Below are 17,183 nucleotides of genomic sequence, written 5' to 3'. Positions count from 1 at the left end.
GCTCTCTAATTTAAGGCATTTTAATCCAGATTGTGCAGGACATGATTTTGACTTTGCTATTTTGATCCAATGGACATTTTGAACCAGAGGAAGTCCTGACTTTATTTATAAATACATATATTTTAAATATAATTTTACCAGAATTGATGAGTTTTCATCAAATTATTTTCCAGAATGAAATTCATTTAACCACTTTAACTCCTTGATCCAGTGGTGAACTTAAGCTATTTTCTTTCCTTTTCTTTTAAGTCTATTAAAATTTTCATCAAGATTAGTTCCTTCTGCCCTAACCAGTTTGGCTCAGTGAATAGAGCGTCGGCCTGTGGACTCAAGGGTCCCAGGTTCGATTCCGGTCAAGGGCATGTACCTTGGTTGCGGGCACATACCCAGTGGGGCGTGTGCAGGAGGCAGCTGATCGATGTTTCTCTCTCATCGATGTTTCTAACTCTCTATCCCTCTCCCTTCCTCTCTGTAAAAAAATCAATAAAATATGTATATTTTTTAAAAAGATTAGTTCCTTCTATGTAAAATCTGAAAATAAAAATTTGAATAATCTAGTCTTAACATCAGATTTTATAAATTATTTTATAGAAAAAAAATCATTACTGTGATTTTTAGTTCTACCAATCCAAATTTATTCAAGTTATATTTTGCTGCTCTTAATTTTATTGAGATGATTCGATTCTTCTGTTCATTTTTGGACAGTAGCCAGTATTAACACATACTATATTAGTGATTTTCATTTTTAGTTTTATCTTGTATGTTTTAGCAATACTCAACATGTGTGGATTTCATGTTAAATTCAACATGTGTGGATTTATCCAACAAAAGATCGAGGGCTGAGATACATGAGCTAGGTATACTGCAGAGTTAAAAATGTCCAGCTTTATTCATAAGGCCTGACATTTTTCTAAGAAGCTGAATATGTTGAATGATTTGGCACATTGGGTGATTTGGCACTGTTTTATCAGGAAGATAAAGAGGCTGGTGGTGCAGTTTTATTGCCTATTAAGGCTGCCTGAATATAGAAAAGAAAATGTATACTTGAGAAGACCTCCTTATTTAGGTACTTTTCTGACTTTACTGCCTTCATGCTTAGGGGCGCCTCATCCCAGGTGCATACAAGTTTGATGCCCTTATCACCACTTTTGAGATGATATTGTCAGACTGTCCTGAGCTTCGTGAGATTGAATGGCGCTGTGTTATCATTGATGAGGCCCATCGACTAAAGAACCGTAATTGCAAGCTACTTGATAGTCTCAAGCACATGGACCTGGTGAGTTCCTCACACTGACTTGTGGGTAGAGACACCTGGATTTAATTTAGTAGAGAAAAGAATGGGATCTTGATACTGGGTGGTGGCTATAGTCTGTGGCAGTGGTCGGCAAACTCATTAGTCAACAGAGCAAATATCAACAGTACAACGATTAAAATTTCTTTTGAGAGCCAAATTTTTTAAACTTAAACTTCTAACGCCACTTCTTCAAAATAGACTCGCCCAGGCCGTGGTATTTTGTGGAAGAGCCACACTCAAGGGGCCAAAGAGCTGCATGTGGCTTGAGATCAGCAGTTTGCCGACCATGGGTCTATGGGAACGGTAACCTTAAAGTCATAGAAATTTTAGAATTGGAAGGCAACTCTGGGTTAGTGGTTCTCAACCAGTGGAGAGGTGGGATACTATATTAGTTACCTAATACTGCGCAACAAAATACCCCAAAACAGTGGCTTAAAACAGTAACTGTATTTTTCATGATTCTCTGGCTCAGCAAGTTGGGCTGGGCTCAGCTCTGCCTTTTCTTTTGGTGGACTTACCTGGAGTCAGTAATGCATCTGCAGCTAGCAATTGCTGCTGGTTGTTGGGTGGGGTGCCTGGGTCATCTTCCACATGGCCTGTCATCCTCCAATTGGCCAGACTTTGCTTCTTTAAATGGTAGGATCAGGGCAGTATTCCAAGAGGGCAAAGGCAGAAGCTACAATGCCTTTGAGGTACAGGCTCTGAAAGTCAACATGATATTACTCTTCTACATTCTCTTTGTCAGAGAGAGCAAGTCACAGGCAAGCCCAGATTCAAGGGGTGAACCTTGATAGGAGGAACCTCAAAGAACTAATGGCTATATTTAATCCCACACCTTCCCTAAAAGAGGACATAGTAGTATATAGGAGTTGAGTGTTGAAAAGCATATGTAATTGCAAAAAAAGCCATTCTGAATATTTCTCTGTTTATAATCATAATATTTAAGTTCAAATATGTTGAATAATATTAAAAGTTTTCTTAAATGTTTTGTGTTTATCAAAAGAGGGAGCAAGTGAAATAAAGGTTAAGAGAGTAATCTGGTCCATTCCCATAATTTTACAAATAAAGAAAGTAAAGCTAAAGTTATATGCTTAAGAGAAAAATCCCAAAAGACCTTTGTATTTTTGAGTCTTCTCAATCTTCTGTTTTCTCCATTTCTAGGAACACAAAGTGCTACTCACAGGAACACCACTGCAAAATACTGTGGAGGAGCTGTTTAGTTTGCTTCATTTCTTGGAACCATCACAGTTCCCCTCAGAATCAGAATTCCTCAAGGATTTTGGGGATCTCAAGACAGAGGAACAGGTAGGATGACTGTATCTGATGAGGTGCTAACCTCAGACAAAAAAGGTAAAGTTTGCACTAAACAGGCATCTATTGCCATAGGCATCAAGGGTCTTTCTGAACTTCTTATAAACTTGTGCCTAAATCATGTGTGGCATTGTCCAAAATCTACATTTTTCAGATACTAGAAAGCTCTCATTATATTTCTTAATGTTTCCACATACTGTGAGAATGTTTGTCCTCATGTTATTGGTTTCATTTCTCTCTCAGGTTCAAAAGCTACAGGCCATTCTCAAGCCAATGATGCTGAGAAGACTGAAAGAGGATGTTGAAAAAAACCTGGCACCCAAACAGGAAACTATTATTGAAGTAGAGCTGACCAACATCCAGAAGAAATACTACCGGGCTATTTTGGAGAAGAATTTCTCCTTTCTTTCCAAAGGGGCAGGTCACACTAACATGCCTAATCTACTCAACACAATGATGGAGTTGCGCAAATGCTGCAACCATCCCTATCTCATCAATGGTGAGGAAATTTCTGGAAAATACCTGCCATTTCTTCTTTTTTTTTTTTTTTTTTTTTTAAGAAAAACTGATACACCCTTCAAATGGGGAGCAAGACAAGACTGAGTTTAGCATAGTAGTTAAGAGTGTGGGTTTTAGCCCTGACTGGTTTGGCTCAGTGGATAGAGTGTCGCCTGTGGACTGAAGGGTCCCAGGTTCCATTCCGATTAAGGGCACATGCCTGGGTTGCAGGCTCAATCCCCAGTCGGGGGCATGCGGGAGGTGGCCGGTCAATGGTTCTCTCTCATCACTGATGTTTCTCTCTCTCCCTCTCCCTTCCTCTAAAATCAATAAAAATATATTAAACAAAAAAAAAAGAGTGTGGGTTTTAGAGCCAGTCTGGATTTCACTTTTTAAAAAACATTTTTATTGTGTTTTTGTTTTGTTTTTTGTTTTGAGAGAGAGAGGAAGGAAAAGGGAGAGAGAGAGAAACATCGATGAGAGAGAACATCAATTGGCTGCCTCCTGCATGCCTTTTACCAGGGATCCAGCCCACAACCCAGGCATGTGCCTGGACAGGGAACCAAACTGGTGACCTCTTGATGGGTTGACGCTCAACAACTGAGTCACACCACCAGCTGGGCAGTACCTTCCATTTCTATATTACATGTTTTACTTTCTAAATTATATTCCCTAGGAACAATTGGTGCGTTGACTGATTCAGCCTAATTTGGGAGTGGACGGGAGGGAGTTTTCCTTTTGAAACAATTCTTACGTGAAATATCTTTTTTTTTTAATCTTTATTGTTGCCGAAACTGGTTTGGCTTAGTGGATAGAGCGTCGGCCTGCGGACTCAAGGGTCCCAGGTTCGATTCCGGTCAAGGGCATGTACCTTGCTTTCGGGCACATCCCCAGTAGGAGGTGTGCAAGAGGCAGCTGATCGATGTTTTCTCTCATCGATGTTTCTAACTCTCTCTCCCTCTCTCTTCCTCTCTGTAAAAAAATCAATAAAATATATTAAAAATAAATAAATAAAAATAAAATCTTTATTGTTAACAGTATTACATATATACCCTGTTTTCCCCCCATTAAACTCCTCCCCATTCCCATTATTTGAAATATCTTTCTCTATTTTTTCTACCTGCTTGATTCTACATAACCTCTAAAATTAATTAGGATTTGCTGTTTTGAATTTCATGAATAATCATTCAAGTCATTCTGTTCTCTGGTTAATGTCATTATTGCTACTCCATTTTGCTGTTTTTGTTTTCGATGCAAGTAGGGTGGTAATAGTGTTTTGCATGTCTTTGTCCACACATTTACATATTTTTTACCCAATTAATAATTTTAAGCCTTACTTGGAATATTTTAATACAATTGAAGATGATTAGAATTTCGGGTGTGCTGAAATTCTGTCTGTGTGATATGTTGATCTCAAGTCAAATTACTCTTTTCTCCTTTCTCTCAGTTAAATAAAATATAGCCTTAGTATGTTTTTCTGGACCTTGCCATCAAGTTTGATTTTTCTTTTGACAGGTGCAGAAGAAAAAATCCTAACAGAATTTAGAGAAGCTTGCCATATTATACCTCATGACTTCCACTTGCAGGCCATGGTTCGTTCAGCTGGCAAATTGGTTCTTATTGACAAATTACTTCCAAAACTTAAAGCTGGTGGCCATAAGGTTCTGATCTTCTCCCAGATGGTACGCTGCCTAGATATCCTAGAGGATTATCTAATCCAGAGGAGGTGAGCAAAGAATCATCCCTTGCCTTATGTTTATTGTATCATCATAAAGCTGCAAAAAAGTTGTAGGACCTGAGTTTAATTTGATCAGGACTGGGATAAGAGAAGTATTTAAGACTCTGATTCTCAACTTTCTGTTCAGCTTTTGGTCAACTAGAGACATGGAGGTACTGGTATTGATCCTACTCTGCTTTTTTTAATCTCTTTTTTCCTGCGTATTCAATTAAATTTTTTTTCCCCTGTGACTCCCAAACAGGTACTTATATGAGCGTATTGATGGGCGAGTTAGAGGGAACCTTCGTCAGGCTGCTATTGACCGCTTCAGCAAGCCTGACTCAGACCGCTTTGTCTTCTTGCTATGCACCCGGGCTGGTGGACTTGGTATTAATCTCACAGCTGCTGATACCTGCATCATCTTTGATTCAGACTGGAATCCACAAAATGATCTGCAGGTAAAAGAAATCATTGTTTTAGGGACTAACTGCCCAACCTGGGAGGTTTTTCAGCGGGATCAGGATCTTAGAAACTTGTACTTCGGAGAGTATGGAATTGTTTACTTAGTAAGGGTGGCAGTCTAGATCAGAGGTCAGCAAACTCTTTCTTGCAAGAGCCGGATAGTAAATGTTGGGCTTTTCAGAACATATAGTTACTTTTTGTTTTAATATGTTTTTATTGATTTTTAGAAAGAGGGAGGGATAGAGAGATAGAAACATCAATGAGAGAGAGACATCATCGCTTGGCTGCCTCCTATACACCCCCTGCTGGGGATTGAGCCCACAACCCGTGCATGTGCCCTGACCAGGAATCGAACCAGTGAACTCTTGGTTCCTAGGTCGACACTCAACCGCTGAGCCACACTGGCCGGGCCAGAACACATAGCTTCTACTCTTATAACACAAAAGCAGACATAGACAATATGTAAATGGTGGGTAGGGCTATATTCCAGTAAAACTTTATTTATAGAAACAGGGTGTCCATACAGACCATAGTTTGCTGACCCCTGGTCTACATGATGGGACAATAATTTCATCTTGAAATATACTTTTGATTTTGAGTTGATCTTATTGCTGCTTTATAGATGTGAATTGGTATTTTAAGTCAGCATCCCCACCTCCCATTTTACGTAATCTTTGCCCTTTTCTTCCATTTTTTATATCCAGGCCCAGGCACGGTGTCATCGAATTGGGCAGAGCAAAGCTGTGAAGGTGTACCGTCTCATCACTCGGAATTCTTATGAGAGAGAAATGTTTGATAAAGCTAGCCTCAAGTTGGGATTGGATAAGGCTGTGCTGCAGTCCATGAGTGGTCGGGATGGCAACATTACTGGAGTGAGTTCTCTTGGTCTATTGATAATGTTTGTACCAGGTCATAGAGATAGAGACAAAAAACTATTTTTGCATTGGAATCTGACCACCTTATTTGGATTCTCAATTTTTATTTCTTTTTTAATTTTTAGAGAGAGAGGAAGGGAGGCAGAAACATGGATGTGAGAGCAAAACATTGGCTGCCTCCTGTATGCCCTCTACCAGGAATCAAACCAGCAACCTTTATAATTCTTAAACTATAACAAACTAAAATATTATGATATCATTAGATAATGTTTTCTTGGTAGTCTTTTCATCTTTCTATTGGATTTTGTAGATCCAGCAATTCTCCAAGAAGGAAATTGAAGACCTCTTACGAAAAGGAGCATATGCAGCCATAATGGAGGAAGATGATGAGGGCTCCAAGTTTTGTGAAGAGGACATTGACCAGATCTTGTTAAGACGAACCACAACCATCACCATTGAGTCTGAAGGAAAGGGTTCTACCTTTGCCAAGGTATGTTCTATCTGTGCCAGAGGCTAGATAAGCAGAGATAGACACAAGAATCTCTAGGGGGAGGAGAGTATATATATTTAACTTTTATTAGCATGTCTTTTATGCTGATTTTACTCGCAGGCCAAAAGTTTTTGTTTCTTCCATTTCTTCTGGACTATCTTTTTTCTTCTGTGCAACCTCCTCTTCTGGTTTAGGAATAGCCTACTCTTTTTTCAGTGAGGATCACCTCAGTGTGGCAAGGAGAGCTCATGTGTGGGTTAATGTGCCCATGAGCTCTCTAAGTTCTCTGCTGCACTTTGGGAGTTTTGTTCACCTGAAGGTGCTCAATGACCAGAAAATCTACATCTAAACCCTTAAGTTCAGCATTAGTCTCTGCATTTTTAAGCATGTGCAGCAAAATTCAGTAGCTTTTCCTAAAAAGCAGCCTGAGGTGACTTCTGAAAATGGTTCGCTATTCACTTGTCCCCAAAAACCCCACAAAATCATGCAAACCAAGAGGTCACTTTTTTGGCCACTGACCCTGTGTTCCACCCCACTGTTTGGCCTGGACACACCTACCAACTCCAGTATTTGTAACAACGAAGGGACACACATTGCTTCTGTAAAGTGGCATCCTTCAGATACTTGGTGGCTTTTAGGATATGTGTACCCTTAATGGCCTGGGCAGTTTCACAAGTGTTCTTAAAATGAACATGAAGATTCAAACCTCTTGGTTTGCATGATTTTGTGGGGTTTTTGGGGACAAGTGAATAGCGAACCATTTTCAGAAGTCACCTCAGGCTGCTTTTTAGGAAAAACTAAATATATATATATTTTTAAAGCAATTACTGGTTTCCCATTTCTCAGAAAAGTAGTATAGTCAGCTTTACTCTGTTCTTTTGTTCCTCACCAGGCAAGCTTTGTTGCTTCTGAAAATCGAACAGATATTTCTTTGGATGACCCCAACTTTTGGCAAAAGTGGGCCAAAAAGGCTGACCTGGACATGGATCTACTCAATAGCAAGGTGAGCTGCCTTTTCCTGTAGGGAGGAAATATTATAGAAGACATAGTACTCTTAGGAATCTTTATAGCTGCTCAGTGTCTTAGATGCTGACCTTGGTTTATAATAGTGTATTATAAACAAAGGCTGTTGAAAAAACTTTCTACATAGTAGGCCCCAGAAAACTGCTTAGATATTTACAATTTCATTTTATTTCCTGAATCCCTGCAGATTATTTAGCATGTCCTAAAAAAATCTCTCTTTGAGTATCTACAAACATTACATCCACGGCTATTTCAATCCATAATTGTCTTAATGCCTTTCCCATGATCATGTCAAGAAGAGTTACTTCTCTTTCTATACTTTGCATAGAATAACTTGGTGATTGACACACCTAGAGTACGAAAACAGACCCGCCATTTCAGCACTCTGAAGGATGACGACCTGGTAGAATTCTCTGATTTGGAAAGTGAAGATGATGAGCGGCCACGCTCTCGCCGGCATGACCGTCACCATACCTATGGACGCACTGACTGCTTCCGGGTGGAAAAGCACCTATTGGTATATGGGTAAGAACCCACCTTGCCATCAGAGGTTGTGCATCTCCATCTTGATAGGCACCCAAGTTGGAGATTTCAAACGGGGGACAATAGGAAAAACTTTATTCTGTTAACCACGTTTTCCCAAGATCTTTTTGTCTCCCACCTTTTTGGGATATGCGATTCTAGGGACTGGAGGATATTATTGAATTAGAGTCCCCAGGAACATATTAATATAATTTTCTTTTTGTTCTTCTAGTTGGGGACGGTGGCGAGATATCTTATCTCATGGACGCTTTAAGCGACGTATGACTGAGCGAGATGTGGAGACAATTTGCCGGGCTATCCTCGTGTACTGTCTTCTACACTATCGTGGGGATGAAAATATCAAAGGTTTCATTTGGGACTTGATTAGCCCTGCTGAAAATGGCAAGACAAAAGAATTGCAGAATCATTCTGGTAATTACCAACTCTTTACTTTTCATCTTTCTTTAGGTTATCTAATCCTTTTCAGGTCCAAGGAGTTTTCTCAATCCAAGTCTTCAATGTTTCCCCTTCTCCAGGTCTTTCTATCCCTGTGCCTCGTGGTCGCAAGGGGAAAAAAGTAAAGTCACAAAGCACTTTTGATATCCATAAGGCAGATTGGATCCGGAAATACAACCCTGATACTCTGTTCCAAGATGAAAGTTATAAGAAACACTTGAAACATCAGTGTAACAAGTAAGGATGGAATTTGACCAAGACTAAAGTGTTTTCCACTGCAAACTTTCTACACTATTATTGAGCCAGCTCTTCCTCTCTTCTTTGTAGGGTGCTATTACGGGTACGAATGCTGTACTATCTGAGGCAGGAGGTGATTGGAGACCAGGCAGAGAAGGTGTTAGGGGGTGCCATTGCCAGGTAAAGTCACTCTGTAGTTTTCTACTTGCCATGCCTTATTGAAGAAAAGATTGTTTTATTTATTTCATTTTATATTTATACCGGATAATTAAAATCTATCTAGTAGGTCTTTAGTTCTGTATCTGATAACTGCAGAAAGAAGTAGATAGCTGCATGAGCATTTAAATTAATGGATAAAAGAAGATACTTGTAGCTCTCTCCAAGGATTATTATTTTAATTTCCTGCATTACTGTACTGACTCTGCCCTCTTACACCTTTTTTCCCCCAAAGGAAAATTTTTACTATAAAAATTCAAGATTCACATTATGATAAATGGTAAATGAAATATCCTCTTGATAAGAGTTCAACTTTTACTTTTTTTTTTTTTCTATTTAATCCTGCTATCTTTTTTTCTAGTCCTCCCGCACCTTTTCCTGTCTGTGGTTACATTGATAGATTCCCTCCTTCACAAGTTAGGATTATCATTATAAATTTTAATACACACTTTAACTTTACCAACATCTACGTAATATTTGTAATTGTCCTTTACCTTCATTCCCAAGTATACTTTTTAGTTGTCCATGTTCTTAGATAGAAATGTGGCATTTTATTTTTCAGTTTTCTGTTGATTTTTGGTGTTGTCCTCTTATACCTTTAGTGAGATTGACATATGGTTCCCAGTAGTGGATCAGCTGGAGGTTCCAACAACATGGTGGGACAGTGAGGCTGACAAGTCCCTGCTCATTGGTGTGTTTAAGCATGGTAGGTACCTTCTTTTGGTCTGTTCCTTTCCTGTTGTAGATTTATATCCACAGATAGAACATTTAGCAAAATGCTCATGACTAATAACTAACTTCTGTGATTGATTTTCAATAAACTTACGTTTGAATGGGAAACTAGTTTTTAAATATTCAGAGCTGAGCAGCTGTCTCTATAAATAGATGTTCAAGAAAGACCAGATGGATAGTTAAATCCCAATGTAGGGAGTCTTCCATCTGTTCTCCAATAATTGTTACCAGTCTGTATGTTGTGGCATCTAAGTTAAGGTTCCACAAATCAGGGGAGGTCATGTATGCTAACTATCGTTAAATGTACTTAATTTGTATGACTTTATTGTGGCTTGCTGAAAGTGTTCTATAACATCCCATTTTTCTAACTGTTCAGGCACTCTGAACCTTTATTAAAATAGGATGTAATAAAAGTAGAATACTTTATACTTCAGGTGTATGTGTAAACAGTAGTGTTTGAGTGAAATAAAAATGGGGGTGGGGGTGAGAGAAAATACTTCTTCTTCATTTTTGCCTAATGACAAATCCCAGGCATTAAAAGCATTGAGTGCTAAATTCTAGCCCACTGACTTGGTAAATTGGAATATTATTTTTTTTTTAATACTTTTCCTGCCCAGTTGGTTGGGCATCTCCCTGTGCACCCAAAGATTGTTGGTTTGATTCGCTGTCAGGACACGTGCAGTGGTTGTGAGATCAATCCCCAGTAGGAGGCATGCAGGAGGCAGCTGAACAATGTTTCTCTTCTCTCCCCCTCTAAAATTCCATTTTTCTTTCTTTTTTTTTTTAAATTGATTTTTTTTGCAGAGAGGAAGGGAGAGGGATAGAGAGCTAGAAACATCGATGAGAGAGAATCATCGACCAGCTGCCTCCTGCACACCCCCTACCAGGGATGTGCCCGCAGCCAATGTACATGCCTTTGACCGGAATCGAACCTGGGACCTTTCAGTCCGCAGACCGACGCTCTATCCATTGAGCCAAACCGGTCTCGGCTAAAATTCCGTTTTTAATAATTAAAAAAAAAATTCTTGTGTTTACTTTTATAAAATAAAAGTAATGCACTGATCCACGTGTTTTTGAGAAGTTTAATGAGATAAGAAAAAGTGTGAACGTTTGTACTCTTAGGCTTACTTAGAATAGTATAAACATCCTAAAGTGTGTTCACTCATTCATTTACCATTCATGAAAAGTTCAGTCTGTTTGCAGGTACAAATTTTTAATCCTTCATTTGAAAATGTGTGACTTTTCCCTAACTTTTTTACTTTTTTAGTTTCCCCATCTATGTAGTAAAAATAACAGGAAGACTACCAATTAAATGGCTGTCCCTATAAATAGATGTGCAAGAAAGACCAGATGGATAGTTAAATCCCAATATAGGGAGTCTTTCATCTGTTCTCTAATAATTGTTACCAATCTGTATGTTGTGCCATCTAAGTTACATGTATAAAAATTGATTAAATTCCTATTTTTAATAACTAGTATTAAAGCCCTTTATAACTCTAAATTGCTATAGAAATATTAAATATAGTAATACTAGAGGCCCAGTGCACAAATTCATGCACCAGTGGGGTCCCTTGGCCTGGCCTGTGGGATCAGGCTAAAACCGGCTCTCCGACATCCTCTGAGGGGTCCCAGATTGCGAAAAGGTGCAGGCTAGGCCGAGGTACCCCACCAGTGCACAATCGTGGCTGGGGAACGTGGGAGGTTGGCTAGCCAGAGAGGGACCGCAGGAGGGCTTCAGGGCGTGTCCATCCCGTCTCACTCAGTCCCAATCGGCCGGACCCCAGCAGCAAGCTACCCTACTGGTCGGAGCATCTACCCTCTGGTGATCAGTGCACATCATAGCGACTGGTCAACTGGTTGACTGTCTGCCCCCTGGTGGTCAGTGCATGTCATAGCAAGCAGTTGAGCCACCTTAGCATATCATTAGCATATTATGCTTTGATTGGTTGACCAGACACTTAGCATATTAGGCTTGTATTATATAGGATAACCCAACAGCTGTCCAAGTTAACATTTAAACTATATTTTGCATTGTGAAGAAAGGAGCCCATATAATATACAAAATAAGCATATAAAATAAGCATAAAAACAAAAGTGAATCCATGGTTTTCTTCAATTTATGGCCCTTTTTCTTCTAGGCTATGAAAAATATAATACTATGAGGGCAGACCCAGCTTTATGTTTCTTGGAAAAGGCTGGTCGACCAGATGACAAAGCTATTGCAGCAGAACACCGAGTGTTGGATAATTTCTCTGACATAGTAGAAGGGTAAGCTTTGGTGTTTAATTCTCTTAAAGTTCTTTGGCAACCCTATAAAGGCTATTATATAACTTGTGCTAAGAGATAACTTTAGCCTTGACTGAACACATTGCGATTCTTAATGGTGGTTATACTTATGAATGATAAATTCTTAACAAAAAGTGAGACCAGCAGAAAGGACTCCATAAACTGGCTTAAAACCATGCATTGCCATAAGATACAACTAAGGGTGAAAATTAATGTTACTCCCAATTGGCTTATTTGATGTTCTGTTCCATTTTCTTTGCAGTACTTTTCTGTACAGCCACAGTAGCTGAAAGGATAACTGGTCTTCTTAAAAGATAATAGCCATGTAGCTCTTCCATACCACTTATATGGTAGAGCCGTAGGAAATTTTAGCTCTGGTTGACATAAAGGCATTACTCTGCCTGGATACATGCCTCGATGATGAGTTGCCATGCTAATACTGAGCCACCAGGTGGGGCAGTGTTGCCCTACTTGGGTGCCAGTGAGTTAAACAAAACTTCTCATGTGGAGACCTGAGAGGCATATGAGAGAGTTGGCTTAGTTCATGAATACCCACACATCTTCATGGTTGAGAGGTTTCTCTTTGATGATCATAACCTCAAGTTGCTTAGTGAAGGACTCTCAAAGGAAATTGGGCCATTTATTCATTGCAGTAATAAATGATTTATTTATTATGTCACTCTTCTGCTCAGTAGAGCAAAGTTGTAAAAATAAACAAGCAGGGGTCATTCGAATGAAATAAAAGTATATAGTTGGGAAGGAGGTGGGTAATGGGTTAAACAATAAACAGGGCTATAAAGAGACAAGTGTGCTTGATGGGGTTTCATTTTAAATTAAAGCAATTTAGAGTGCACTTTGTCAATTTCTCCCTATTTTTTATTCTTTTGGATGCTGTGCCTAACTTACTCAGAGCTTAGCACCTGGCCTGCCTTTCCTTCCAGCATGAAAAAAAAGACTGTTCCATGCTGGATTGTATGCTTGGCCAGCTCTTCATCCTAGGTTCCTCTTAGTGAAAAAAGATACGTTGCTAACATTTTCTCATGCCTCTGTGTAATTTTAGGGTTGACTTTGATAAGGATTGTGAAGATCCTGAATATAAACCACTCCAGGGTCCCCCAAAGGACCAAGATGATGAGGTGAGAATTGTCATTTAAGTCTATTTTCTCTCTTACTAAATAGTTAAGTATTCTCCTATTCCTTGAATCCTGAAGTATATTGACTAATTTTTAAAACAAAATGAAAAGTAATTACCATTTGAGAATATAAAGTATTATAGAAAGGATTGTAATGCTTTTGGGGGAGATCAGGGATGACTTTGTGGAAGACCTACACTGGACATTGGAAAATACTATTTTAAATAAGTTCCTGAGTCCTGTTAATCTTCCAGCCATTAATAAGAACTGACTTTTCAGGTTCTCCTTTCTTATTCACTTAGTTAGTTACTTCCAATTTTTTGTGAGGGTTCCTTTCATTCGAAAATTTTCTTGATCCCTTGGTACTATAGAAGGACACACTTGAGAAAGTGATTTCAGAGTATCAACTTCTTCCCCTTTCCCTCTTCCCTCCATCCTGTGGGGTGGATCTCCTTCTCTAGGGTGATCCTTTGATGATGATGGATGAGGAGATCTCAGTAATTGATGGAGAAGAAGGTAAATGTCTAGGTCACCTAGTACAATTTGTGTGGGATGGTGAGTTTGGGGAATTATCAACTGATTCTATCCTATCCTGGGATTTCTAAGAGCTTTGCCTTTGGGTGGGTTGAATTACCAGTATTATCTGTACTGTCTTTCCTGTACTTCTTTTTCATTCTACTTTGGTTCCCACAGCCCAGGTAACCCAACAGCCAGGCCATCTATTCTGGCCTCCAGGCTCTGCCCTGACAGCTAGGCTTCGGCGCCTAGTCACAGCCTATCAGCGTAGCTACAAGAGAGAGCAGATGAAGATAGAAGCTGCAGAACGTGGGGACCGGAGACGGCGACGTTGTGAGGCAGCCTTCAAGCTAAAAGAAATTGCACGGCGGGAAAAACAACAACGGTAAAATATGGCTGGGAATTTGGGCTACACTATAAGCTTGTCTTTACTATAGGCCCTATATTGAAAAGCATCTTAGGAAGAATTTATTTGAAATTCTTTAAAGAGGGACCATCTTCTTTGCCCTTAATTGTTACACTTTGACATAAACTTCACTTTTCTGCATAATTATAACTCCCAGGAAGATCTCCTGTATAGACATTCTCATTATTTGCTCACATCATTTTTCCCATAAATAATAATTATTTGCTAATTATTAAATTCTTACATGTTACAGAGTACCTCTTAACTACCTCTTCTGCTATCTTTTGAGCCTTTATTTTCCTCCTAATTTCAATTTTTGTGTATTCAGATACTCTAAGCCACACTAAGAAATAATCAGTTTCCCTATATTCTTCTGATCACTGTTGTCTGATTCCTCTTCCCTTTGTAGATGGACAAGGCGTGAACAAACTGATTTCTATCGAGTAGTGTCTACCTTTGGTGTGGAGTATGACCCTGACACCATGCAATTCCATTGGGATCGCTTCCGCACTTTTGCTCGACTGGACAAAAAAACAGACGAAAGCCTTACCAAGTATTTCCATGGCTTTGTGGCCATGTGCCGCCAAGTGTGCCGTCTTCCCCCAGCAGCTGGAGATGGTAAGCAAAACTAGAGATTTTTGGATGAGTGTCAGGATGGATGGTGACAGAATCAATCGTGGCTCATTTCTCCTTCCACATTTATCTCTTGCAGAGCCTCCAGACCCTAATCTGTTTATTGAGCCCATCACTGAGGAGAGGGCCTCACGAACTCTCTACCGTATCGAATTGCTTCGGCGCTTACGAGAACAAGTTTTATGTCACCCCCTTTTAGAAGATCGGCTGGCATTATGTCAGCCTCCAGGTCCTGAATTGCCCAAATGGTGGGAGCCTGTTCGACATGATGGGGAGCTTCTACGAGGGGCAGCCCGTCATGGGGTGAGCCAAACAGATTGCAACATCATGCAGGACCCAGACTTCTCTTTTCTGGCTGCCCGAATGAATTATATGCAGAACCATCAAGCAGGAGCACCAGCTCCATCCCTGTCACGCTGCTCTACTCCACTGCTACACCAGCAGTATACCTCGCGCACTGCCTCACCATTGCCCCTGCGCCCAGATGCTCCTGTTGAAAAGCCACCTGAGGAGACAGCTGCCCAGGCCCCCAGTCTGGACAGTCTAACTTTAAAGCTAGAGCATGACATGGTAGCCAGGAACCGACCAACCCCTCAAGTCTATGAGATGCGAGTCGCCTCCTCTGATACCACTTCTCTGGTTTCCCGGAGTGTCCTACCAGTCAAACTGGAAGATGAGGATGATTCAGACTCTGAGCTGGACTTGAGCAAGCTGTCACCATCATCCTCTTCTTCCTCATCCTCATCCAGCTCCAGCTCCAGCACTGATGAGAGTGAGGACGAGAAGGAAGAGAAGCTAAGTGAGTGCATGTGACAGGCTGTTGACCTTCTTCCCTATTACCCCCATCTCTGCTCTTCCCCTTTTTTTCTAAATGCATCCTCTGAAAGAGATTCAGATTTTGATTTGATAGAATATCCAAAGAGATCTGTTATTTTCCGAGTCTTTATTTAAAAGCCTATATAATACCATTCCTATATAATCTTATTCTTTCATCTTTGCTCACACATTCTGTATGATCTCTAGCTGCTGACAGGTCCCACTCAAAGCTATATGATGAAGAGAGTCTCCTGTCCCTCACTATGTCCCAAGATGGATTCCCAAATGATGATGGAGAACAAATGACCCCTGAGCTTCTGCTGCTACAAGAAAGACAAAGAGCCTCTGAGTGGCCCAAGGTAATAGCCTCATTCCTGGACACGTAGAGTCTAGAAATACAGTGTAACACACAAGAAACAAGGAACAGATGGTTCTGATTTTCTTTGATTGTGTTTAGTGCTGCATGTTTTTTTATAAAACTCTTCTCAGTTGACTTAGGATTCTGATACTATTACCTCCCTCCTTTCTGCCTTATGATTGTACCCATCTTGATAATGATGGCATTGTGATTATCACAAGATCTCATAGCTAATATTCAGGCCCTAAAACCAGTGTTGACTTCTTTTTCCCCACTCAGGATCGTGTCCTGATAAACCGTATTGACCTCGTCTGCCAGGCTGTACTCTCAGGGAAGTGGCCTTCTAGCCGCCGAAGTCAGGAAATGGTAACAGGAGGAATTTTGGGGCCAGGCAACCACTTGTTAGACAGTCCTTCATTGACTCCAGGAGAATATGGTGACTCTCCAGTCCCCACACCACGAAGTAGCAGTGCAGCTTCCATGGCAGAGGAGGAAGTTTCCGCAGTCACCACAGCAGCAGCTCAGTTCACCAAACTTCGCCGAGGCATGGATGAGAAGGAGTTTACAGTTCAGATCAAAGATGTAAGCTTTGCATTTAGGTATTGGGAAATGGGGAAGGAAGTTACAGTTCTTGCTAACTCCTTTCACTAAACTCATTTGGTTAGCTAACTTTAAAAATGAAGAGAGGGAAAAAAATTAGAGCTAGCCCAGCTGGTGTTGCTCAGTGGTTGAGCACTGATCCATGAACCAAGATGTCTCCAGTTCGATTCCTGGTCAGGGGACATGCTCAGGATTGCAAGCTGAATCCCCAGCAGGGGGTGTGCAGGAGGCAGCTGATCAATGATTCTCTCTCATCATTGATGTTTCTATCCCTCTCTCCTCCTTCCTCTCTGAAATCAAGAAAAAGCATATACATTTTGTTATATTTCTAATTTCTACCCTTAGGTGCAATGGCCTTTTCACTATCATTGAGTCAGAAGATGACTCTACCCCCAAGTCCCCCAAAGCTTAATCCTTATTTTAAAAACGTGCCATATGACACCTTGGGTTGGTGGGTTGTCTTACTAGGAGGAAGGATTGAAGCTAACATTCCAGAAGCACAAGTTGATGGCTAATGGAGTAATGGGAGATGGACATCCTCTATTTCATAAGAAGAAGGGGAACAGAAAGAAGCTAGTTGAGGTGAGTAGTAGAGAAAGTCT

General features: G+C 40.3%; 1 protein-coding gene, 1 non-coding gene and 1 pseudogene across 4 annotated transcripts in view; 2 read left to right on the top strand and 1 right to left on the bottom strand.

Annotated features, from left to right (window-relative positions):
* The window catches only part of CHD8 (chromodomain helicase DNA binding protein 8), a 61,549-nt gene that overhangs the window by 39,839 nt on the left and 4,527 nt on the right, over window positions 1–17,183 (top strand). For 2 of the 3 annotated variants that reach the window (XM_028136765.2, XM_028136761.2), the window contains exons 14-35: window positions 1,100–1,276; window positions 2,456–2,599; window positions 2,849–3,104; window positions 4,619–4,829; window positions 5,083–5,278; window positions 5,987–6,154; window positions 6,468–6,647; window positions 7,540–7,650; window positions 7,999–8,195; window positions 8,425–8,624; window positions 8,705–8,885; window positions 8,976–9,065; window positions 9,704–9,807; window positions 11,972–12,101; window positions 13,180–13,255; window positions 13,714–13,768; window positions 13,946–14,153; window positions 14,584–14,792; window positions 14,887–15,606; window positions 15,831–15,982; window positions 16,261–16,563; window positions 17,050–17,163. In XM_028136765.2, coding sequence (XP_027992566.2) covers window positions 1,100–1,276; window positions 2,456–2,599; window positions 2,849–3,104; window positions 4,619–4,829; window positions 5,083–5,278; window positions 5,987–6,154; window positions 6,468–6,647; window positions 7,540–7,650; window positions 7,999–8,195; window positions 8,425–8,624; window positions 8,705–8,885; window positions 8,976–9,065; window positions 9,704–9,807; window positions 11,972–12,101; window positions 13,180–13,255; window positions 13,714–13,768; window positions 13,946–14,153; window positions 14,584–14,792; window positions 14,887–15,606; window positions 15,831–15,982; window positions 16,261–16,563; window positions 17,050–17,163 — 4,182 coding nt within the window. The remainder of the gene's footprint in view (window positions 1–1,099; window positions 1,277–2,455; window positions 2,600–2,848; window positions 3,105–4,618; window positions 4,830–5,082; window positions 5,279–5,986; window positions 6,155–6,467; window positions 6,648–7,539; window positions 7,651–7,998; window positions 8,196–8,424; window positions 8,625–8,704; window positions 8,886–8,975; window positions 9,066–9,703; window positions 9,808–11,971; window positions 12,102–13,179; window positions 13,256–13,713; window positions 13,769–13,945; window positions 14,154–14,583; window positions 14,793–14,886; window positions 15,607–15,830; window positions 15,983–16,260; window positions 16,564–17,049; window positions 17,164–17,183) is intronic. The other variant, XM_008159795.3, reaches the window with a different exon arrangement.
* On the bottom strand, window positions 6,758–7,408 carry LOC129149166 (60S ribosomal protein L17-like; annotated as a pseudogene).
* On the top strand, window positions 12,532–12,640 carry LOC114229078 (small nucleolar RNA U6-53/MBII-28). Its single transcript, XR_003615164.1, has one exon. It is a non-coding gene; the product is annotated as a small nucleolar RNA U6-53/MBII-28 (small nucleolar RNA).

Source organism: Eptesicus fuscus, chromosome 5, assembly GCF_027574615.1.
Source record: "Eptesicus fuscus isolate TK198812 chromosome 5, DD_ASM_mEF_20220401, whole genome shotgun sequence".
NCBI lineage: Eukaryota > Metazoa > Chordata > Mammalia > Chiroptera > Vespertilionidae > Eptesicus > Eptesicus fuscus.
Note: the sequence above shows the minus strand (reverse complement) of the source record. Positions and strands in the feature narration are given on the sequence as shown.